Here is a 24842-nt window from a genome sequence, read left to right as displayed (position 1 = left end):
CTGGCGTTGCCGTGAGCTATGGTGTAGGTTGCAGACGCGGCTAGGATCCCAAGTTGCTGTGGCTCTGGCGTAGGCCGGTGGCTACAGCTCCAATTCAACCCCTAGCCTGGGAACCTCCATACGCCGCGGGAGCGGCCCAAGAAATAGCAACAACAACAACAACAACAACAACAAAAAAGACAAAAAGACAAAAAAAAAAAAAAATCATTGAATTGTACACTTAAAATGGGTGGATTTTATGATGTGTAAATTATATCTCAGTAAGCTACTAAAAGAGAAAGTAATAAGGAAATGAGCCATTTCAAATAGGTTAGTACAGGAAAGGCCATCTTGAGAAGCTGGCAGTTGAATAGATGCATGAATATGTGAGTGAGCAGTGAAATGATTAGGGAATGGTGTGCAAGCAGAAGGTGCAGGCAGCATGAAGTTTCTGAGGGGAATTTAGGGTTTTAACAACAGCAAGAAGGCCAATGTTATTAGAGTGAACAATGGAAATGGTGGGAGACAAGGTTGGAGATGTGGGCAGGTGTTGTAGTCACAGTAAGAAGTTTGGATTTTATTTTGAGTATGAAAAGACAGTGAAAGTATTTTCCACTGATTTACTTTTAAAAGGAAAAAGCCTAAACAACTCACTGCCTCCTTTACAGAAAATCCATGGTATGGGGTTAAATTGAAAGTAGGGAGATCAGATAGACCATTGTGGAACACTAGGTTAGAAGTTGTGTTGCATCAGTGATGATGATGGAGGTGGTAAGAGATCAGATTCTGGAAATATTTTCAAGATAGAGAAGACAAGACTTGCTGATATATTGGGAATAAGATACAAGAAAAAGATAGGAATGAAGAATCGTGCTTAAGTTTTTTCCCTGATGGATTAGGTGAATAAAGCTGCCATTTACCGGGTGAGACTCTTAAGGGAGGAAGAATTTTGGTGGATAATCAAGAGTTCACTTTTATAGCTGTTAAGTCTCAAAAGTCTGGACCTCCACCTGAATGGACATGTGGGGTATGCAGTTGGATAAATGAATCTGGAATCAAAGAGGGGAGAACTGGAGTTCCTGTCACGGCTCAGTGGTTAACAAACCCAACTAGTAACCATGAGGTTTCGGGTTCGATCCCTGGCCTTGCTCAGTGGGATAAGGATCTGGCTTGCCGTGGCTGTGGTGTAGGACAGCAGCTCTGATTATCCCTAGCTTGGGAAAAAAAAAAAAGTAAAGAGGCGTAAAGAAATTTTTTAATTACCCCCAGCTGATACTTAGGTATGTTATGAGGGAGGAGTCAAGATGGTTTGTAGTATCGACTGGGATTTAAATGGGGACCTTTAATTGATTACAGATTATAGTAATTTATGACTTGCTAATAGTACAGTTACAACTGCACCACATTGCAGGACTCCTGATAATGAAAGGAAATGAATTAACACTGACAGCTTTGTCTTTGACTTGATAGCTGTCCATAAGAGGGCAGCAGAGAAAGAGCTCTGTAACGTGGTCCCTGCAAGGTCATAACTGTTACATAACTTCAAAGATGTTAGAGGGAACATAGCCCTTCCTTCCTAGAACCTCAGTGCTAACATCCAGCTTAGATTCTTCAGTCTTCAGACTTTGGGACATTTCCAGAAAATGTGGCCAGGCTTTGTGATCTGGAGGTAAAGAAGCAGGTAAGGAGGTGTTCCCATCTTGGCGCAATGTAAACTAATCTGACTAGGAACTACGAGGTTGTGGGTTCCATCCCTGGCCTCTCTCAGTGGGTTAGGGAATCCAGAGTTGCTGTGAGCTGTGGTGAAGTTGCAGGAGAGGCTCGGATTTGGCGTGGCTGTGGCTGTGGCTGGCAAATGTAGCTCCGATCAGACCCCTAGCTTGCGAACCTCCTTATGCCATGGATGCAGCCCTAAAAAAACAAAAAAAAAAAAAGAAGAAGAAACAGGTAAGGAAACAATTACAATACTGATTGAATGTGGAGGAGTGGTTAGTGCAGAGGGAAGTTGCAGCTATTTTGCTGAAGCTTTTTTTTTTTTTTTTTGGTCTTTTTGTCTTTTCTAGGGCCGCTCCCTCGGCATATGGAGGTTCCCAGGCTAGAGGTCCAATCGGAACTGTAGCTGCCAACCTACACCAGAGCCACAGCAACGTGGGATCCGAGCAGTGTCTGCAACCTACACCACAGCTCAGGGCAACACCGGATCCTTAACCCACTGAGCAAGGCCAGGGATCAAACCCACAACCTCATGGTTCCTAGTCGGATTCGTTAACCACTGAGCCATGACGTGAACTCTGAAGCATTTTTTTAAAAGAATGAAGCAAGACCATTCACATATAAGTAGACTGATTCCGGAGGAGTAATCACTGCCAAAATCTTTCCAAAGGACCCACTGATGCTAAATCTCAAAGTGTGTGGCCAAGGTTTACAAATAACCACCCCCCAACCCCGGAAAAACGGGGAAAAAAAAAGCCAGGTATAGAAGGTTCCAATCGGTAATGAGGTGGGGTAAGGGAAAGACATTTCTGCTGCTATTGGGTCTTTAATGTGAACAACCACAGCATGTAACATGCACAGAGTCAAAAGATTTTACATTCTTCTTCCTTTTTGCTTTGATATTTATGGAGACTAATAAGCATCATTAATATTATTCTCATTTTGGAGTTCCCACTGTGGCTCATCGGGTTACAAACCCGACAAGTATCACGAGGATGTGGGCGGGTTGGATCCCTGGCCTCGCTCAGTGAGTTAAGGATCCAGCAATGCAGTGAGCTGTGGTGTAGGTTGCAGACGAGGCTCAGATCCCGAATTGCTATGGCTGTGGTGCAGGCTGGCAGCTACAGCTCCAATTCGACCCCTAGTCTGGGAACTTCCATATGCCACACCTGCAGCCCTAAAAAGTAAATATATATATATATAAATAGACACACACATATATACACACACACATATACACACACACACACATATATATACACACATACATACATATTTCTCATTTTCATTTTTCAGATGAAAAAAGAGAGGCTTAAAGAAAAGTCACCAGGAGTTTCCGTCACGGCACAGTGGTTAACCAATCTGACTAGGAGCCATGAGGTTGCCGGTTGGATCCCTGGCCTTGCTCAGTGGGTTAAGGATCTGGCATTGCCGTGAGCTGTGGTGTGGGTCGCAGACACAGCTCGGATCCTGCGTTGCTGTGGCTCTGGTGTAGGCCGGCGGCTACAGGCTACAGCTCCGATTAGACCCCTAGCCTGGGAACCTCCATATGCCGAGGGAGTGGCGCTAGAAATGGCAAAAAGACAAAAAAAAAAAAAAAAAGAAAGAAAAGTCACCAGACTTTTCCATCATTACATTGCAAAGGAATGACTAAGCCAGACTTCATATTCATGACTTTTGTCCCTATATCTTTGAATCTACAGAGAATGATGTAGGTGGGTAATGTGTGGAAACATACCACATGTTTAGGCTAAACGTGAAAGGTCTGATGAGTTGTGCTCAGTGGCAAATTGGAGATGAAACAGTAGTGAGGAATGGTCTTCAATCATTTTAAAGAATTGTTGATGTAAAAGGAGAATCAAATTTATCTTGGGCAACTTCGGAGAGTTAAGACTAGACAAGGAGTCAGAGTCCACTCAATTTGTGAAGAGCGTCACTAAAAAGAAATTGCTGAGTTACATTCTTGAAGTGTGGAAGCAGGGCTAGATAATTATTTGGCAAAGCCTTAGAGCAAACACTTTGGTCTTACAACCTCTAAAATTCTATTCCAAAAAAGTAGCTTGAAACTTTAGGATTTGTTTGGAAAAGACAGAATAGCAATGGTACACTTCCCCAACACTTAAATTATTTTTATTTTGTCTTTTAGGGCCGCACCCACGACATATGGAGGTTCCCAGGGCAGGGGTCCAATCAGAGCTGTAGCTGCCGGCCTGCACCACAGCAACAGCAATGCAGGATCCGAGCCGAATCTGTGACCTACACCACAGTCGAAGGCAACGCCAGATCCTTAACCCACAGAGTAAGGCCAGGGACTGAACCCACAACCCCATTGATGCTAGTCAGGTTTGTTAACCACTGAGACACATCGGGAACTCCCCCAACACATAAATTATATGGAAGAGAGTTAAGATGTTACACTGTACTTTTCATGTTGCAGTAGATATCTGTTCATGCATGTCCTGTCTGCTTGACCTGCTGCAGGTTGCGAGGCAAGGTGCTGGGAGAGCAGGTTCGGAAGAGGTGGGAGCTGTGTCTGATTCCAGATTAAAGTGGAAGCGATTCAGTACTTCATCAGCTTGGGAAGGGCATCGCTTTAAGTGAGCAATTGAGAAATATTTAGCAACACACCTGGAGGAATTCACCAGGGGATTGAGGCAGTGGCTCAGAAAGTTCAAGTGGAAGAAAGGTTACACAGGAACTTTGAGGAAGGAACGATTTATGGGCGGAAGACTTGCAAAGAGGTACAGTCAGTGGTGAAGAAAGCCATTTGTTCCAGGAGAGCAGTTTAGAGGAAGTATGTTTTGTGTGGGCAGTAATTTATGGGGAAAGTATTTGTGGCAAAAGGAAGATAGGCGCTAGTGATATGCGTGAATGCCCTTGTTGAGAAATGCGGTTTGGTAACAAGCTTGCTTTGCTGGGGCCGTGAAGGGGTGGGGAAGTGAGTGGTGTAGACAGAGGCCACTGGGGCAAGAGAAAGAGTCTGGCTATGGCTTTTAAATATATATAATGTATATAAATTGAAATAAAAATTGTATATGATTACAAAAACAATACATTTTACTGTAGAACAACTGGATGATATAAAGAACAAAACAGAATCCCTATATCTCCTCAGCCAAGATAAACACTGTGACCAGTTTAGTGTACTTACTATGAATTTTTAATATTTTTTGGAAATTGAAAAAAATTTATATGTAGTTAACTTATACTACTGCGTAATTTTGAGGTGTACAACAAAGCAATTTGCTTATACATATGTACAAACATATCTACAGTCTTTTTTTTAATTTGAGAAATAAAATATTGCCTGCCATATCAGTAAACAAAGGATGCCATAGTCATCAGTGATTGCAGCTCCTCCAAGGGTGAGCGGGTGAGCCCTGAGGGAACTCAGGAAGGAAATGAAGACTACCTGCCACCTAGCAGCCATGACAGCAGCCACTCCCCCGGGTGAGCCCTGTGGAAACTCAGGCTGTGAAAACACAGGACCCTGGCCCCAAATAGTTCGGGTGCATATCAAAGGAATAAATTCAGTGAGCCTGGACAAAGTTCATCTCCCCATATATTGAAAAGTGCTAAATTCCTGAACTTGAGAAGTCTAGTTTTCTGCTTTAATCTTTTGTTCCTACTACCTACCCTTTATTGCAAAACTCCTATATATCCTTGCTTCTTCCTGGCCTCCTCTGAGCAATTTTCTCGGGGTTACATGAGATGTTGCCCCCCAGGCTTAAGTCCTCAGTTTTATCCACTGATTAAAACATAATTCAACTTTTAGGTGAATATAGTTCCATGTGCTATACAGTCAATCTTTGTTTAGTTTGGAAAATTTTAATGTCCATTTTCTCCAAAATTTTTACTTTAAAAAAATCTTCAACCTATGGAGTTCTCTTGTGGTGCAGAGGGTTGAGGCTCCAGCTTAGTCGCGGAAGTAGCTGGATCACTGCTGTGGCTTGCGTTCAATACCTGGCCCTGCACAGTGGGTTGAAGATCTGACATTGCTGCAGCTGTGGCATAGATCACAGCTGGGGCTCAGATTTTTTTCTGGCCTGAGAGAATTTCCATATGCTGCGGTGTGGCCAAAAAAACAAGGAGTTCCTGTCGTGGCGCAGTGGAAACGAATCCGACTAGGAACCATGAGGTTTCAGGTTCGATTCCTGGCCTCGCTCAGTGGGTTAAGGACCCGGTGTTGCCATGAGCTGTGGTGTAGGTCACAGACGTGGCTCAGATCCTGAGTTGCTGTGGCTGTGGTGTAGGACAGCAGCTTCCACTCTGATTAGACCCCTAGCCTGGGCACCTCCATAATCTGTGGGTGGGGCCCTAAAAAAACAAAAAGACCAAAAAAAAAAAAAAAAAAAGGTAAAATAAAATAAAAGTATTTTAAAAAAACCCAACAAAACAAAACAGTAAGTGAAGCCAACAGCCAGTGCAGCCAGCCTGACAGTATTCCCTGAGGGGAATTCAAGTTGGAGGAAAACAAGATACTGGCCCTAGATAGTTAAGATGCATATCTCAGGAATAATTCCAGTAAGCCCAGACTTTTGCATCTTCCTATGCATAGAAAAGCACTAAAATCATTAATTTGAGATACTCATTTTTCCTGGCTAGCAGAAATCTTTTAATGTCCAACTATATATATTTTATTTTCAGCAAAAAATCGTATGCATCCTGGCTCCTCCCTTACCACTTGGAATTACACAGAAGTTGCCTTGGTAAGGTCCCTGAATAAAATATAATTCACAACTTTTAGGTTGTGTGATTTTCTTTTTTGCTTTTCTTTTTACAGCCGAACCTGTGGTATATGGGAATTTCCAGGCTAGGGGTCTTAAGTGGAGATGCAGCTGTGGGCCTTCACCACAGCTCACAACAATGCTGGATCCTTAACCTACTGAGCAAGGCCAAGGATGGTACCCGCATCCTCCTTGATACTAGCTGGATTTGTAACCTGCTGAGCCCCAATAGGAACTCCAGGTTGTGTGTTTATCTTTGGTCAACACCACTGTTTGTAAAATCTAACCACCCAAACTCCTAATCTGTTGATGGAGACGGGGTGGCCACTAAGAATTCAGACTCCGGAGTTCCCATTGTGGTGCAGCAGAAGCAAATCCAACAAGTATCCACGAGGATGCGGTTTCAATCCCCAGCCTTGCTCAGTGGCTTGGGGATCTGGCATTGCAGTGAGCTGTGGTGTAGGTTGCAGATGCAGCTCGGATCCCTCGTTGCTATGGGCTGTGGCATAAGCTGGCAGCTGTAGCTCCTATTGGATCCCTAGCCTGGGAACTTCCATATGCCGTGTGAGTATGGTCCAAAAAGCAAAAAAAAAAAAGGAAGAAAATCCAGACTCCAATTTTTGGGACCAAAATGCAGGCTTACAGTGCAGTGATTTTAGCATCCTCACAGCTAAAATACAACCAATCAAAGTTTATCCTGCCTTTTTTCCTCCCACCTAAATTTGATTTGTGTTATCATGTATTGTATGTAATTTTGCAAGCTGCTGCCTTTGTTACAGAACAAAAGTTGGTGTTCCCAACACACAATGAGGCCAAACAAACTGAAATGTCAGAGTTTGGAGCAGAGAAAATTTTATTAAAGGGTCAAGCCAGGAGAATGGGTGGCTCGTGCTCAAAAGACCCTTAATTCCTCACTGGCTGGGGGTGGGCGAGGGGGTCGGGGGGTGGGAGGGGTGGAGTGGGGAAGAAATTTTTAATAGGCAAAATTTGGAGCGAGGGCTGCAAGGTGTGTGACTTTATTCTGATTGGTTGGTGGTGAGGCAACAGAGTGGTTTTCCAGGAATCTTGTGCTCTGCCTGGAGTTACCATCCTTCCCCTTGGTGGGGGCCTTAGTTCCCAAAGAAGGAAAAGATTTTGTTATGTATATCCCTTGCGCAGGAACCAGGATTCTGCTTCAATAGCTGTACTATCTTGTCTTGATTGCCTCTCCTTCATTCCTACATTCCCTCACTTTCCTGATTAGTAACTGTTTGATTCTGCCCTTTGATATTCAGAAGAGCCTAGGAGGCTGAATAAAGCCTATTTCCTACAGAGAAGAAACGGGATCTAGAAAGCATTTGTATGTGGGAGGACCCCACAGAGCCCACCTTTAATCCTATCTTGGAATAGATGGAATATAAAAGAATACAAACCAACAAACATGCTAATGTGTTTTAAAGAGATGGGGAGCTTGGAGATTAGAAAGGGAAATTCTACACTATGGGAATTTCTTCCTTCTAAGCCACTGCTCCTCAGTAGTGTGGCTTTGACTCAGCCCTTAATTCCAAATCAGAAATATTTCCCCATCCTTGTCCTGGCCTGAATAAATGTCAACACTCCTGCTCACTAAACTTTGTGGTTTGGGGCAGGTTTATTTTTCACTGCATATTTTTTCAGTGTAGCTCTTTTTATTTTGGGATTGGTTGGTGTGAGTCAGTCTTGAGACTAAAAAATTTCAGATTCACAAACAAAATCCGAACCTGTGAGTTGCGGACGGATCCAGTGTGGCCTTGTGCTGTGTCCACTACCTGACGATTTTCCTGCAGGGCTGTTGGGCTTTTCTGGATATTTTGCCTTAGTCTAAGCAAGAGAAATAACTGTAGTTTACAAAGATAATTTATCACCCAAGAGGTCTGGGAGTAATAAGTGTCTGGTGATTAAAAGATCAAAAGCCACCAGTTTAGATGGTATATCATCTTTTGATTTCAGAGGATTTTGCCAACTGAATTGAATGTGGTTCTAATAAAACTTGTTTGAGGACTGCCTCAAGTCACAGTGACGGTTGTTTGAAGTTTGGTCCTTTCTCTGCTAAGTTCACTATTTCAGTATTTAGTGGCCACGCTAGAAGAGTTGTGTTACAATTACCTTTCATTCTAAAAATTACCTTTTCATTTAATTACATTTAATTACAATTTAAATACATACAATTACGTTTTCATTCTAAAAGAGTTGTGTTATAATTACCTTTCAGCCGTTTAATAACCTGTCATCTTCCATCCCGGCAGGCACACACACACAGAGACACACACTTCTTTACTCGTGCTCATTCTTTCTCATTCTTAGTGTCTAGCACCATTATGCACCACAAGGATTGCTAAGAATTCCCCACTGGCAGTCTATTTCCATACTTCTTCCTGTCCACACTGGAATTTCCAAAAACATAGATTTTTAGTCAAATAGATATGAATTCAGTCCTGCCCTTGTCATTTACTAGCTGTATGATCTTGGGTGTTTTACTAAAGGTTCCTAATGCTTTGCTTTTACATTTATACAACAGGGATATAGTATACATATGTTACTTTGTAATATTAGATGAAATAATGTAAATAAAATCCTTAAGACAATTCCCTGGTACTTATTCAGCACTTTATATATGCTATTATTTCTTTTCATCTCCCAGAGGCAATGCACCCCGTAATAGGAAATCACACTAAGTTAATATTGACTACAAGTCTAATTGAACGTGTCAAACCTTTTATTTTTCTTTCTTTCTTTTTTTTTTTTTTTTTTGGTTTTTAGGGTCGCACCTGTGGCATATGGAGGTTCCCAGGCTAGGGGTCGAATTGGAGCTGGAGCTGCTGGCCTATGCTGCAGCCGCAGCAATGCCAGATCTGAGCTGTGTCTATGACCTACACCACAGCTCACAGCAATGCTGGATCCTTAACCCACTGAGCAAGGTCAGAGATCGAACCCGCAACCTCATGGTTCCTAGTCGGATTCGTTTCTGCTGCGCCATGACGGGAGCTCCCTGATTTTCTTTAACAGTAATCTTTTGTTGTTCCAACTACCTGGTTTTTGTTGCAAAAACTCCTGTATGTCCTGGCTCCTCCCTTTCCTCTTCTGGGCAGTCCCTCAGAGTGATCTCAGCAGACCCACTAAATAAAACATAGGTGGTATGGGCTTTTTTTGTCTCCCCCCCCCCCCGCATTTGACATGAACAATATTCATTCTTTCTTGGCTTTCTTGCTCCCAAGACCAGGCTGACTCCACTTGCTCCGGATTCGCCATGTCAATGTGGGGGGAAGGGGATGACCAGGAAAGAGCACACTGCTTCCCACCTTCCTCCTGTCTCTCCCCTGGTCTCTAGCACTGATTCACCCCACATACCCCCATCTCCAGCTTTGTCCTCGGCCCTTAGAGAGTTCCATTCCCCGGTCTGCTGACAGCAGTATCTGGCCACCGCCCAGTCTCAGATCTGATCGGTTCAGACAAACGCCCCTGTGTGGGGTGAAGCTTGCCAGCACTCAAGGCTGAAACAAGGCCACTTGAGCACGTCCTCCCTGGGCTCACTCTTCCCCCAAACCTCTGGTGTTTTGCATATCCTCTTCTAGAGAACAGTTAGCAGAGGTGAGTCAGGGAGCAGTTAAACTACTGAGTGCAAACTCCCCCCCAAAACAAAACAGAAAAACCGCACAAGGCCTTCAGACTTCCTTTTTTTCATTTCCTTCCCTATTCAAGATAATTAAAAAAAAACAAAACTGTTTATTATGAAAAATTTCAAGCATACACTGAGGTAGAGAAAAGAGTATGATTAGTTTCCCAGTGCCCACCATATCCAACTTCAACCATAACAAAAAATTTGCCCATCTTGTTACTTTTCTCCTTCTTATTTTATTCTTACCTGTGCTCATTTCTTCCTAGAGTATTTTTAAGCTAATTATATAAGTTTATTTTATTTTGTTTTGAAGGATTTATTCTAAGGATATAATTGTAATTGCACCTTGGAGTTCCCAATGCGGCACAGCAGAAACAATCCAACTAGGAACCATGACGTTGTGGGTTCAGTCCCTGGCCTCACTCAGTGGGTTAAGGATTCGCCATTGCCATGAGCTGTGGTATAGGCCGCAGATCTGGCATTGTTGTGGCTGTAGTGTAGGCTGGCAATTGTAGCTCTAATTTGACCCCAAGCCTTGGAACTTCCATATGCCACTGGTGCATCCCTGAAAAGCAAAAAAAAAAAGTTGTTGTTGCCCTTTGAGATTTCATGGCAAGACTCCAAAATATCATCAGTATTTGTTATCTCCAAGAGTTTGAATTTGGCCATCAGGAATGTGGCTTTGGCATCAGATTGCCTGGATTCATATCCTGGCTCCACTATTTGCTGGCACTATTAGCCAAATTACTCAATTTTTAGCAAAATTACTCTATTTTTGTTTGCTTCAAGGATCTCATACATAAAATGGAATTAATATTTGCAACTACTTCCCAGAGCTCTTGAGAAGATTTGAAGGATCAGTAAAAATGATGTACTTCAAACAGCGCCTGGCACCCAGTAATAACTGGGTAACTGTGAGCACTTATTGTTTACAGATATGTGTTCACTCTTTGTGGATTTGTTCTTATTTTTTCTTGCTGCAGTTGCTACTAACAGCAGAGTTAGAGCCTTTGTATTCTCTGAAAACTTTTATCTGGTAATTATGAGTTTGTTTTTAATGGACTCTCCTTCTCCCTGAGTTAAAGCTGAGGTTTGCGAGGAGAGAATCAAGTGTGGTGACTTCTGCCCCTCACCCTGCCTCCTTGGCTCTCCTCGCTGCTTCTCAGTTGGAATCAGGTGCAAATACAGTTTCATAACCTGATATTGATTCTTCTAATAAATTATGTTGATTACGTTCTGTATGCCAGACACTAGGCTAGGCACTAAGAATAAGAAGAGGGGTAGGATAAGAAACTCTGTATAGTGGGAAATAAAAAAAGCAAAAAGGGCAAGACTGTTGGGTTGGCCAGATTATTCATGCAGGCGTAGCAAGAGTGTTAATTTACCACAGAGGCTCCTTGAGTCAACTCTGTGAATCTAGGGCCATAAATTATTGCTAAGGCCTCAAAATTAACTCCTTTTTGGAAGTTTCCCAAGGAATCCCAGATTGAACTTTCAAAAGCTTCCGTTATTTGCTATGTTGAGTTTAGAAAAACCAAGCCCAAGAAATTCTTTCCACCAGATTTCACCCATGGTGCATACAAATTTGGGTGAGTTCCTTTCTTCTCAAGGTTCCAACAATTTCTTAAGTGATCTTCCTTACCTTCTACAAGCCCAAGACCCCATAAGCCAGGTCTTAGACAAGTTTTCCTGAGAGGACTTTGTAGGTATTGATTCATCACACTAGTTTATTTATTTATTTATTTTTATTTTTTGCAATTTACGGCCACACTGGTGGCATATGGAGGTTCCCAGGCTAGGGGTCTAATTGGAGCTGCAGCTGCCAGCCTACACCATAGCACAGCAACATGGAATCTGAGCCGCATCTTCGACCTACACCACAGTTCACAGCAACTGGATCCTTAACCCACTGAGCAAGGCCAGGGATTGAACCCGCAACCTCACAGTTCCTAGTTGGATTCATTAACCACTGAGCCACGAAGGGAACTACCCATCATATTAGTATAAATTGGCATCATTCTCAAAAATAATCTCTGCGCGAGGCTTTGGTTGCATAAATTATTTTTCCATTATATCCTGGTAAAAGGAGGGCAGATTCTGACTGAATCTATGCAAATATCTATATTGCTATGAAAAGTAAGATCTGGTAAATTTATGGGCTAATTGTGTGAGTCAGTGAGAATCAATATCATCTATTTTTTCCCCCCCCTTTGGCCTTGCCTGTGGTATATGTGGAAGTTCCAAGGCCAGAGACTAAACCCATACCTTGACCAGAGCCACAGCAGTGACAATGCTGGATCCTTAACCTACTGAGCCACCAGGGAACTCCCCAAATATCACATTTATGTTTATTACAGTTTGCGAAATCAGAGTCTAGCAATTTGTTATAGATTACAGAGAGTTTAAGAAGAAAGAAAAAAGCCTTTTTTGCATTGTCAACTAAAAAAAATACAACCTGAAAATTGACGGTTAAGTTTTATTTGGGGTGAAATTAGGACTTAAGCCCAGGAGACAGCATCTCAGGTAGCCCCAGTAAACCGCTCAGAGCAGGTGAGGTGGGGATGCCACGATATATGAGTTTTGCAACAAAAGGAAGGTAGTAGGAACAAAAGATTTAAAGATAACCAGATTTACAGAAAACCAGTTTCAATGGGAAGATGGGAAGGTCTGGGCTTCCTGGAGTCACTCCTTTGATATACACCTTAGCTGTGGGCCAGTCTTCTTTGTTTCTTCCCTGAGGTCCCTCAGGGCTCACCTGCCCACCCTCGGGAGCGGTTTGTTGTCACAGATGACCTTGACATCCTTTGTTTTGTTCACTAACTACAGCCCAGGAGGCAGGAGGCAGTATTTCAGATGGTTCTGAAATACTGCCCTAAAGAGGAAAGGGGGAAATATCAAGATATAAGTCATAAAGGTGAAGGGGGAGGTGCATTCAGCCATGCACATCTTTTACAGATGTTTTCTGCTGGTGACTGATGTTGATGACATCAGTCATCACTGAAGGAAGGATTGTAGTGTTTTTTTTTCTTTTTTTTTTTTTTGTCTTTTGTCTTTTTGTTGTTGTTGTTGTTGCTATTTCTTGGGCCGCTCCTGCAGCATATGGAGGTTCCCAGGCTAGGGGTTGAATCGGAGCTGTAGCCACCGGCCTACGCCAGAGCCACAGCAACGCGGGATCCGAGCCGCGTCTGCAACCTACACCACAGCTCACGGCAACGCCGGATCGTTAACCCACTGAGCAAGGGCAGGGATAGAACCCGCAACCTCATGGTTCCTAGTCAGATTCATTAACCACTGCGCCACGACGGGAACTCCCAACTTTTTTTTAATTTTTGAATTAAATTTTTTTTTTTTTTCTCTTTAGGGCCGCACCCACAGCATATGGAGATTACCAGGCTAGCGGTCAAATCAGAGCTACAGCTGCCAGCCTAAGCCACAGCTACAGCAATGCCAGATCTGAGCCTCATCTGCAACCTACACCACAGCTCAAGGCAACGCCAGATCCTTAATCCACTGAGCAAGGCCAGGGATGGAACCCGAAACCTCAGTTGGATTTGTTTCCACTGTGCCACAACGGTAACTCCGACTATTTTTTTTTTAAACTGAAGATGCAAATTCTAGACCATAATTTATGGGGAAGTCTTTGGACAAGCATTAGATTAAAATAGAAACTATCAGTAGGTGACAGAGCCTTAAAAGGCCTGTGGTTCTTTTCTTTTTTTTTTTTTTCAGGGCTACACCCACAGCATATGGAAGTTCCTAGACTAAGGGTGGAAGTGGAGCTGCAGTTACCAGCCTACACTGCAGCCACAACACCAGATCTGAGCCACATCTGCGACCTACACTACAGCTCATGGTAACGCCAGATCCTTAACCCACTGAACGAGGCCAGGGATCAAAACCGAATCCTCATGAATACTGGTTGAGTTTGTTACTGCTGAGACACTATGGGAACTCCTGCTTGTGGATATTTTAAAGCTGATAATTTTCAAGTGCGAAAGGTTATGGAGGTTTGTAATAAAATTAGTGCAAATTACAGGGACATTTGTTTGCTTCTTTGGCATGCAAAACCTGATAATAAAGTCACTTTGAAAACATTTCTTGACAAAATGTCTCTAAGAGAATTGTTGGGAGTTCCCGTTGTGGTGCAGTGGTTAATGAATCCGACTAGGAACCATGAGGTGGCGGGTCTGGTCCCTGGCCTTGCTCAGTGGGTTAAGGATCCGGTGTTGCCGTGAGCTGTGGTGTAGGTCGCAGACATGGCTTGGATCATGCGTTGCTGTGGCTGTGGCTATAGCTCCGATTCGACCCCTACCCTGGGAACCTCCACATGCCATGGGAGTGGCCCTAGAAAAGGCGAAAAGACAAAAAAATAAAAAATAAAAAAAATAAAATTAAAAAAAAGAATTGTTGGAGTTCCTGTTGTGGCTCAGATGGTTAAGAACCTGACTAGTATCCATGAGGATTAGGATTCAATCCCTGACCTCACTCAGAGGATTAAGCTGTAGCTTAGGTTGCAGATGCAGCTTGGATCCAGTGTTGCCAAGGCTGTGGTGTAGGCAAGTAGCTGCAGCTCTGATTCAACCCCTATCCTGGGAACTTCTGTATACTGCAGGTGCAGCCCTAAAAAGAAAAAAATATAGGTAGAGAAAGAATTGTTAACCCTATTTCAAAGAAGTCAGTGAATGTTACTTACCTCCGTTGATAAAAACATATGAACATATTTTTACAGAGGATACAACCTAGAATTTCAGTGAGCTGGCATCATTCCTGGCAGAGATGTAGGCTATAAGAAGACAGAGCATTTAGAGAGGGGAGTTGAAGATTAGATGTGATTTGGGGAGCTCCTTCTTTTAGACTTTGTTTGGTTCTGGAAGTTGCCCTGCATCAGAGTAGTTTGGTTGTGGTCAGTTTCATCCATCATATGTTATTAACAAAACTCCTCCAACAGTACAGATCTGCAAAATCATTCATTTAGAAAGAACAAGACGTAGTATAATAACAGCCCCATAGTGTCAAATGGACCCAGGGCTATGCAGGACCCAAACAAGTAAGAGCCTGATCAGGAGAACTGCAGTGATTAGAGAAGGGATAAAATGATTATAAGAGTGAAAGATCAGCAGAGGTTAGAAGGGTTGGGTTCTACAGATTGGAAGCTGGTGTATGTATCACACTTTACACTTGTTATATGAACTGTTATGATTCGTGTGTGTGTGTCTTTTTAAGGCTGCATCTGTGGCATATGGAGGCTCCCAGGCTAGGGGTCAAATTTGAGCTGTAGCCGCTGGCCTACTCCACAGTCACAGCAATGCCAGATCCTTAACCCACTGAGCAAGGCCAAGGATCGAACCTGCATCCTCATGGATACTAGTCAGGTTCCTTTCCACTGAGCCACAAAGGGAACTCCTGATTCTTGATAACAGCTGAAAATATCCATCCATAAGCAAGAGTGTTTTAGGCATTAATGGTGACTGATTTTTCTCTAGACCCAAGAAGAAATGACCTCAACTGGAACAGATTATCAGGGGCAAGATGTGTAGTATAAGGGAAGGAACAATCCGTGGGAGTCAGGTAGATCAGGGTTCCATTCCGGTTCTGTCACCCACTACCTTTGTGGCCTCAGTTGTATTTTAAAACAGAAGAAATCATTCTTACTTGGTGGAGAAGTTGTAAGGGTCATAATATGAGGTCATTTCTGTGAAAATGAACTAAAATGCAAAGCTATCTATTTAGGTTCCTGGAAGCCTAAACATCACTTTGCATGGATTGAAAGAAAAGCCCCTTCCTCTGAGGGATGTCAGCTTTGTGCCAGTTTGTACAGTTTGCTGAGCAGAGCACAGATTAGGTTTCACACTCTACTTAACCTTGATCTGAGCATAAGCTTCAGAACTGTTTCTGTAAAAAGAAATATGCTACATAATATCCAGAGGAGGCATTCACTAGCAAGATATTTGCTGAATACCCTTAATAGACTAAACCCCCTAATGTTCCGTGGGTGATGGTAAACGGATGCTAAAATTTGCACACAATTGTGCTAGCGCTCTGAGATCTAACAGCGTCAGTGTTTAGATACCAGGTCATCCATCTTTGAAAAAATGAGCCCTTTCCACAACCCTGGATTTTTTTGTATCTGGAGGGTGTTTGAGTGACAAAAACCCTGGGGAAATAAGCTCATGGCTTATTTGGGACCCAAGAAGAGTTGGGTTCCTAATTAGTAAGACATTGTTCAGCATTCTTCCCTTTCTTTTGTTTCAATGTCTCCCATCTTAAGAAACTCCTCACAGCTGGAGAGCTTCCAGCCCAAGGGCGACCTGGATTCTTGTACCCAGTCAACTGTCACTAAGCAGTAACACTTGCAACTGCAGAATCAGGGAAAAGACCCCCTGTCCACAGTAGCAAGACCCCTAACCATTATTAATTCTTTTAAATCAGAGGTTCGCCATCATGTCACTAGAGCCAATCTTTCGTAGCAAACATGTTGTATGTCCCCTTTACTATCCTGTAGTGTGACTCACAGTTAAAACAACACATTTAGGAGTTCCCCTCGTGGCGCAGCGGAAATGAATCTGGCTAGGAGTCATGAGGTTGCAAGTTCGATCCCTGGCCTTGCTCATTGGATTAAAGATCTGCTATGAGCTGTGAGCTGTGGTTGTAAGCCGCAGATGCTTCTGGGATCTGGCATGTCTGTGGTTGTAGCATAGGCTGGCGGCAACAGTTCTGACTGGACCCTAGCCTGGGAACCTCCACGTGCCATGGGTGCGGCCCTAAAAAGACAAAAGACAAAAAGAAAAAAAAAATTTACATGAGTCCACACAGGTAATCCATCTTCAGAGTCTGAGCACTCAAAATCATTGCTCTAACAATTCTTTCCTTTTTCTCCCGCAGTTTTTCTTCTCTACTTGGTCTTTATTATAGTAAAAAAGCTGTTATTTTTCCCATTTAAAAAAAAAAAAGGAGTTTCCGTTGTGGCTCAGTGGTTAATGAATCCGACTGGGAACCATGAGGTTGCAGGTTCGACTCTTGTGTGTGTTGCTCAGTGGGTTAAGGATCCGGCTGTGAGCTTACCGTGAGCTGTGGTATAGGTCGCAGATGAGGCTCGGATCTGGCATTGCTGTGGCTGTGGCATAGGCCAGTGGCTACAGCTCTGATTAGACCTCTGGCCTGGGAACCTCCATATGCCGTGGGAGCGGTCCTAGAAAGACAAAAAGACAAAATAAATAAGTAAGTAAATAAAATAAAACACCAACCTTCTCCTGAGACTCAGTCTCCTCCAGTCTTGTGACTTTATACCCAGGCCTATGCTGATGTCTCCCAAATGTGCATCTCCAGCTCTGCCTCCTTTGAACTCTAGACTCCTATGTTTACTATGTTCAATTGTCATCTGACATCTTAACTTGCAATTTTCTTTTTTCTTTTTTGTGACATATGGAGCTCAGGGTTAGGGATCAGATCTGAGCTGCAGTTGTGACCTATGTCACTAGATCCTTTAACCCACTGTGCCAGGCCAGGGATTGAACTTGCCTCATGGCATTGCAGAGACATCACCAATCCCGTTATGCCACAGTGAGAACTCCTCAACTTTTAATCGACATGTTACATTTAGCATCAATACAGGGTTAGGTGGGGTGGGAGGAAACTGCAAGGATGTACATCAAAATGTAAATGACAGTCTTGATGAGACTCTTGTGTGTGTTGCTTTATAGTATTATGCACACATTTTATAATGAGCATTAACGCTTGAAAAAACTTTTTTTATTTTGCAATAGTAATTGATTCAAAGATAGTACACAGAGATCCCGTGTATCCTTCGCCTGGTTTCCTCTATTGATTACATCTTACCTGTCTATAGTATAATATCAAAACCAGGAAATGAACATTAGTATAATGTCTGTGTGTTTATGTGTGTGTACTTTTGTGTCATTTTATTTCATGTGTAGATTCATGTAACTACCACAGCAGTCAAGGTACAGAACTAGGAGTTCCTATTGTGGCTCAGCAAAAACAATCTGACTGCTGATAATGAGGATGCAGGTTTGATACCTGGCCTCACTCAGTGGGCTAAAGATCCGGCGTTGCCGTGAGCTGTGGTGTAGGTGGCAGAGGTGGCTCGGATCTGTCATTGCTGTGGCTGTGGCATAGGCCAGTGGCTATAGCTCCCATTCGACTCCTAGCCTGGGAACCTCCATATGCCACAGGTGCAGCTCTAAAAAGACAAAAAGAAAAAAAGATACAGAACCATTTAATCACTACAAATATCTCCCTTGTGCTACCTCTTTAGAGTCACACCTGTATTCTTATCCCTCCCATCCTAAGCCCTGGCAAACAATACTATATTCTCCATGTCATGTAAATGGAATTACACAGTCATGACCATTTGATATTATTATAATTTCACTCAGAATAGTGCCCTTGAGCTCTATCCAGGTTGTCAGGTGTATAGGTATTCCATGGGGTACAAGTACCACAGTTTGTTCAGCCCTTCACTTATTGAAAGATAATTGAGTTGTTTTCTAGATTTTGGTTGGTATGAATAAAACTGCTGTGAATAGTCATGTAGAAGTTTTTGTGTGGATATATGGGGTTTTTTGTTTGTTTGTTTTGGTCTTTTTAGGATCAGACCCACGGCATATGGAGGTTCCCGGACTAGGGGTCAAATCGGAGCTACAGCTGCCGGCCTACAACGCCAGATCCAAGCTGCATCTGCGACCTATACCACAGTTCACAGCAATGCTAGGTCCTTAACCCACTGAGCAAGGCCAGGGATTGAACCTTCGACCTCATGGATACTAGTCAGATTTGTTTCCACTGAGCCATGGTGGGAACTCTGATATATGTTTTTGTTTCTCTGGGATAAATGACCAGGAGTGTGATTGCTGGGTTGTATAATTGTATGTCTAGTATTTTCAGAATCTGCCAAATTTTCTAGCATGACTGTATCATTTTACATTCCCACCAGCAAGGTATGAGAGATCCAGTTCCACTGCATCCTTATCAGTATTTGATCTTATCACTTTTTTTTTTGGCTGTGTCTTTAGCATGCAGAAGTTCCCAGGCTGAATCTGAACCACAGCAGTGATCAGTGCCACTGCAGTGACAATGCCAGATCCTTAACAGCTGAGCCACACAGGAACTCCTATCACTATTTTTCGATTTTAGTCATTCTCTGCGGAATGCAGTGATATCTCTCTGCTGTGGATCTCTGGAGTTCTTTCTGTGCAGTCCTGTCCCCTCTGGTTACTTTACAGTGGACTTGAGTGGCCTTTACTTCCTTGGACTCCCAATTCCATCTCCTCAACTCAGAAAGGCTAATAGAGGGAGTTCTTGTTCTGGCTCAGTGGTAACAAACATGACTAGTATCCATGAGGATGCGGGTTCCATCCCTGGCCTCGCCCATTGGGTTAAGGATCTGGCTTTGCCACAAGCTGTGGTCAGAGATGCAGCTCTGATTCAGCCCCTAGTCTGGGAATTCCCATATGCTGCAGGTGCAGCCCTAAAATAAAGAAAAAAGTTGCCTCATGATGTCACTTTCAGCTAAAGTGAGTAGACTCATCATTACAACCCTCCTGGTTTTACTTACCCATGGGGAATGATAGCGATGGTGCTGCTTTGGGTAATCTCATATTTAGGGCTCAATTATTGGCTTTCCAAAACTTGATATGTGGTTATTGGCTGTGAGTTGAAAAGATAGAGAGTGAAGGGCTGGGATAGGCCTCATCAGTAAAGATATGTAAAAATTCATCATTGACTCAGATACTCTAAATCTTCTAACGACATCATGGTACAGTTCTAAAATGTGAAAATCAAAATAATCACTTTGAAGGGATGACCTAAATACAGGCCAAAGATCTTTTTTTTTTTTTTTTGAATTCAATGAATTTTACATTTATAGTTGTATAGCCATCATCACAACTCAGTTTTACAACATTTCCATCCCAAACCCACCGCCCATTCCCCCCTACGCAACCTGTTTCTTTTGGTAACCATAAGTTTTTCGAAGTCTGTGAAGGCCAAAGATCTTGACATTTCAGAAATGACAGGGAAGGGTTAAAGGAAGTTTGTGCAGAGACTATGAGGAAATGACTTGGTTTGAAATTTATAAGGAAGTTCAGGCTACTATAAACCACAGGATAGTGGGTGTAACTCAGGCGTGGAACAATTGATTGGAAAACAAAGCTGTCTGCAGTTTCCCAGGCTGGAGACATTTCCTGTCTTGGATGTCTGGATCTGTTTCAATGTCCAAACAGACTTACTTCAAAGTGTTTATGGGAGCAGAAAGGACAGTTGGCTGCGTGCATTTATTGAGTGCTGGGCCGGGGGCATGGTAATGGGGTTGGGCGTAGGAAGTAAGTCTGGGTTTAAGAGCACATGGATCACAAGGGGATATCCATTTTTCTGCAGACCAGCATCCAGAGAAGGAAACCCTGGGAGGGAAGAACTTGGGAAATAGGAGGACGAGAGCATCTTTGAAGATACTTAGGTATGTAGGTGAGTCACAGTGGTGATGGGTGCTCCAGAGAACAACATGGGGAATTCTCTCTCTTTTTAAAGAATTAAACAATTTTTGAAATATTTCAACTTTAAAGAAAAGTTATAACAACAATACAAGGAACTCCTAAATGCCCTTTATCCAGACACAATTTTTTTTTTTTTTTTTTTTTTTTTTGTCTTTTCTAGGGCCACACTCGTGGCATATGGAGGTTCCTAGGCTAGGGGTCTAATCAGAGCTGTAGCCGCCGGCCTACACCACAGCCACAGCAACGCCAGGTCCGAGCCATGTCTGCGACCTACACCACAGCTCACGGCAACGCCAGATCCTTAACCCACTGAGCAAACACAATATTTTAAAAATTTATTTCCCTCATTAAAACAGTTTTTCTTTCTCACTCTGTAAACACACATGTACACACATACATATAATATCTATTTTGAACCTTGGAGAGTAAGTTGCCAATATGATGCCCCTCTGCATCTTAATATTTCAGGATTCATTTTCTAAAAACAAATATATTCCCTTAAACAATCAGGGTACATTTCAGATTCAATATATCAAACACTGATATAATACTCCTATCTACTCGACTGACAATATTCTAATAGTATCAATTGTCTCAAAGATGTTCTTTATAGCAATATTTTTTCTGGTAGGGGAAATCTATCTCTTTTTTTTTTTGTCTATGCTGGCAGCATGCAGAAGTTCCCAGACCAGGAACTGAACTCAAGCCATAGTAGTGACAATATTGGATCCTTCACCTGCCGAGCCCTAAGGGACCTCTGGGAAGGTCTCTCTTTGATGGGGGCATGAGACTGCCAGAGCAGAATGAAAACTTGTGCTCTTTCTCTCAGTCTCATTAGAATCTTTATTAGTAGGGGATCTCCAGTGGGTCAGTTGTTTGGTTTTTTTTGGTTTCATTCTTTTTTTTTTTTTTTCATGTTCTCTTTAAGAGTACAAAAATTAATCAGCAAGAAATACCCAAATGCTAAGAGAGCTGTAGTAGTAGAAATGAATCTGCCATGACAAGATGTGGTTTTAGCAAGATGAAATTGATTATTCCCCACCAACCTCAGTTTAGGTGTGAGAATGGACTAGAGTACTTTTCCTATTCTTTTTGATCTTTTTTTTGGGGGGGGGTAGCAGGGAAAATAAAACATACTTGAATGAACAAAAATAAATTTGAGATAAAAAGAGGAAGATGGTCTCCTATGGTAATTCTAGTCTTTTACTGAGAATAAGACATCTTAAAAGAATTTCTCGCAAGGAAAGAATGACACTGTACTTTTCTTCTTACTCTTTCCTTTTTGGAAGGAGCTAATTTCTGTTTAAGAGTCAATTGAAATTTGCAGTTCTCCTGGGGCATGAATTAAGGATCTGGCATTGCCACTGTAGTGACTGGGGTTGTGCTGTGGCTCAGGTTCCATCCCTGCCTCGAGAACTTTCACAAGCCACAGGTGTGGTGAAAAAAAAGTCAGTGGATGTCAGCTTTCCCCACTGATTCCCCATCTGTGAGTCAGTTGCAAAACTGATTCCACTGGTCATCTTTCAGTTCTGCTACATCCAAATGTTATTACACAGCAACAGGGAACGTGATGGGGAGGAACAGGAGAAATAGGAAAGGATCTCTGCCTTGGGGGGAGTGGACGATGTGGAGAAGGGAGAAGAGACCCCAAAGACTATGCCGTCAGGGTTTAGGAGAGTCTAGGATCGCTACTGGAGCCAGGTTTCTCAAAGTTGGTCCTTCTGTTTCCCTCCTCCTTTCTAGGCGAAATGAAGCTGACTCTGGTGCAGTTCTTCTTCATGATGTTGCTGCTGCTGCTGGGTCTGGGGGTGGGCCTGGGGTTGGGACTTCAGATGGCTGCAGCAGTCCTGGAGGAAAGTGATCAGCTACTGAGTGAGTTTCAGTCCAGTGACTCACAGGACAAGACTCAGGCCACTAAGAAGGGAGCGGGCACCCGAACCATGGAAACCCTGCTGCTTAGTGACAATGTAGTGATGCAACCAGAAGAGACCATCCTTAGTGAAGACGAAGTTGGAGGAAACAAGATGCTCAGAGCTCAGGCTTTCTCCCAGAGCTACCCAAACTATCTCAGGTCTGACCTGATGGATAGGGAATGCAATACCCTGATGGCAAAGAAGATGAAACCGTACAATCACACATGCATATCCCAGTACATATTCATCCATGAGGAACCAGATGAAATCAAAGCTGTCTGTAAGAGTCCTCCTGTTGCCTGTGAGCTCAAGGGAGGCAAGTGTCACAAAAGCGCCCGTCCTTTTGATTTGACATTCTGCAAGTTATCCAAACCAGGCCAAGTCACTCCTCACTGTAATTATGTAACTTTCCTTCTTGAAAAGCACATTTTGATATCCTGTAATGACATGAAAGTCCAGGTAATGTCTGGATCATGAAGCAACTTCTCTTCTTCACTTTCTCATCTTTGTCTTTCTCTCCACTTGCTCTTTTTCATGCAGTTTTCCTCCTTAGGTATTCTGCCAAAAAAAAAAAAAAAAATTCTCTTTTTTGGGGAAGAGAGGTTAGCCTATTCTTTATTACATATGAAAATATAAATCTTCTTTGCCCTAGAGTTCACCCAACTTGCATTTTGTTCCTGGGATTAGAGGCTGTAGAACAGGGTGATGAAACGGCTTTGGTCTCTCCTATAATCCTGGTCATCAGTCTGTTCCCTAGTCTGGCGGCCTTTAGGTTAGGTATGGAACACAAGAGTTTAATGCATCCTTTACCCGTGTCCTTCCCTGCTACCCACTGTGAACCCCTGGGGCAATCACATAAACCTCTGGGGGTTCCCACGCAGCACTTTTGCAGATGCAAATTAAAGTGATTCAACCTGTGACTGCATCTGGCCCCTGCATCTGGCATCGGGTTTCTTTTCCTGGCCCCTAGGTGTAGGGTCTGCTACTGAGGTGCTATGGTGGTGCAGACTGAGATAGAACATGTCCTGGGGCAGGGACAGCACTTGTTTTCTCGACCCTTCTTCCCCTTTTTCTTTTGCCTCCCATCTTTTACTATCTGCCGTTTTGTATCTTCCTTTCTCTCCCTTTGTTTCTCCACCTCCCCGCTTTCTTCTGGTCTCCCTTTCCTCTTCTTTTTGGGCTCTCCCGGTTCTTTGAATCCTTTTGGAAATTCATTCAGCCGATACTGATCTCTTAAGCCACGAAAGGTAAGAAGGTGTTAGCCCTGTAGTTAGAAGGAAGTGGGTCAAGAGAGTGATTAGGAGAGAGAGCCATTTTCAAAAATTATGTCCAGTAAGTAGAATAATACTCATATTAAGTGCTCAATAGATGTAGACTGAACGGGTTCAGAGGGAATTTTTTTCTTTTTTTTTCTTTTTAGGACTATACCTGCGGCATATGGAAGTTCCCAGGCTAGGGGTCAAATCAGACTTGCAGCTGCTGGCCTGCAGCACAGACACAGCAATGTGGGATCCAGGCCATGTCATCAATCTGCACCACAGCTCGTGAAAATGCTGGATCCTTAACCCACTGAGAGGGGCCAGGGATTGAACCCACATCCTCATAGAAGTTAGTCAGATTTGTAACCCCCTGAGACACAATGGGAACTCCCTCTCCCCCCACCCTTTTTTCTTTCTTCCCCAACCCTTTTTTTCTTTCTTTTCTTTTTTTTTTGCCCCACTTTTTATTTATTTATTTTATTTTTTATTTTTTTATTTTTTTGGTCTTTTTTTTTTTGGCATTTCTTGGGCCGCTCCCTCAACATATGGAGGTTCCCAGGCTAGGGGTCAAATCGGAGCTGTAGCCACCAGCCTATGCCAAGCCACAGCAACGCAGGATCCGAGCCGCATCTGCAACCTACACCACAGCTCACGGGAATGCCGGATTGTTAACCCACTGAGCAATGGCAGGGACTGAACCCGCAACCTCACGGTTCCTAGTTGGATTCGTTAACCACTGCGCCACGACGGGAACTCCTTTGCCCCACTTTTTAAAATTTATTTGTTTTTAAAAATTTTTAGGGCCACACCCACAGCATATGGAGGTTCCCAGGCTAGGGGTCGAATAGGAGCTACAGCAGCCGGCCTACGCCACAGCAACACAGGACCCGAGCTGCATTTGCTACCTATGCCACAGGTCCTGGCAACGCCTGATCCTTAACCTGCTGAACGAGGCCAGGGATTGAACCCGAAACCTCATGGTTCCTAGTCAGATTTATTTCCACTGTGCCACGGCAGGAACTCCCCCACAGAGGGAATTTTATTCTCACTCAGCACCTCTTTCCTTTTTTCCTTTGAAGAATAAGAAAGTTGGTGAAAGAATAATT

The 24842-nt window shown here is 43.1% G+C and overlaps 1 protein-coding gene across 3 annotated transcripts; it reads left to right on the top strand.

The window, feature by feature from the left end:
* The first annotated feature begins 1520 nt into the window (after positions 1–1520).
* Positions 1521–23130, top strand: RNASE10 (ribonuclease A family member 10 (inactive)). Of its 3 annotated transcripts, XM_005656307.4 has the most exons (3): positions 1521–1660; positions 20449–20527; positions 22308–23130. In XM_005656307.4, exon 3 carries the CDS (start codon positions 22313–22315, stop codon positions 22952–22954), a length of 642 nt encoding a protein of 213 aa, XP_005656364.1. In that variant the 5' UTR covers positions 1521–1660; positions 20449–20527; positions 22308–22312; the 3' UTR covers positions 22955–23130.
* The last annotated feature ends 1712 nt before the right edge of the window (positions 23131–24842 follow it).

Source organism: Sus scrofa, chromosome 7 (genome assembly GCF_054392235.1).
Source record: "Sus scrofa isolate SSC_HxYL_T2T_F1_AM1 chromosome 7, Sscrofa_HxYL_maternal_Yorkshire_Landrace_v2.0, whole genome shotgun sequence".
NCBI lineage: Eukaryota > Metazoa > Chordata > Mammalia > Artiodactyla > Suidae > Sus > Sus scrofa.
Note: the sequence above shows the minus strand (reverse complement) of the source record. Positions and strands in the feature narration are given on the sequence as shown.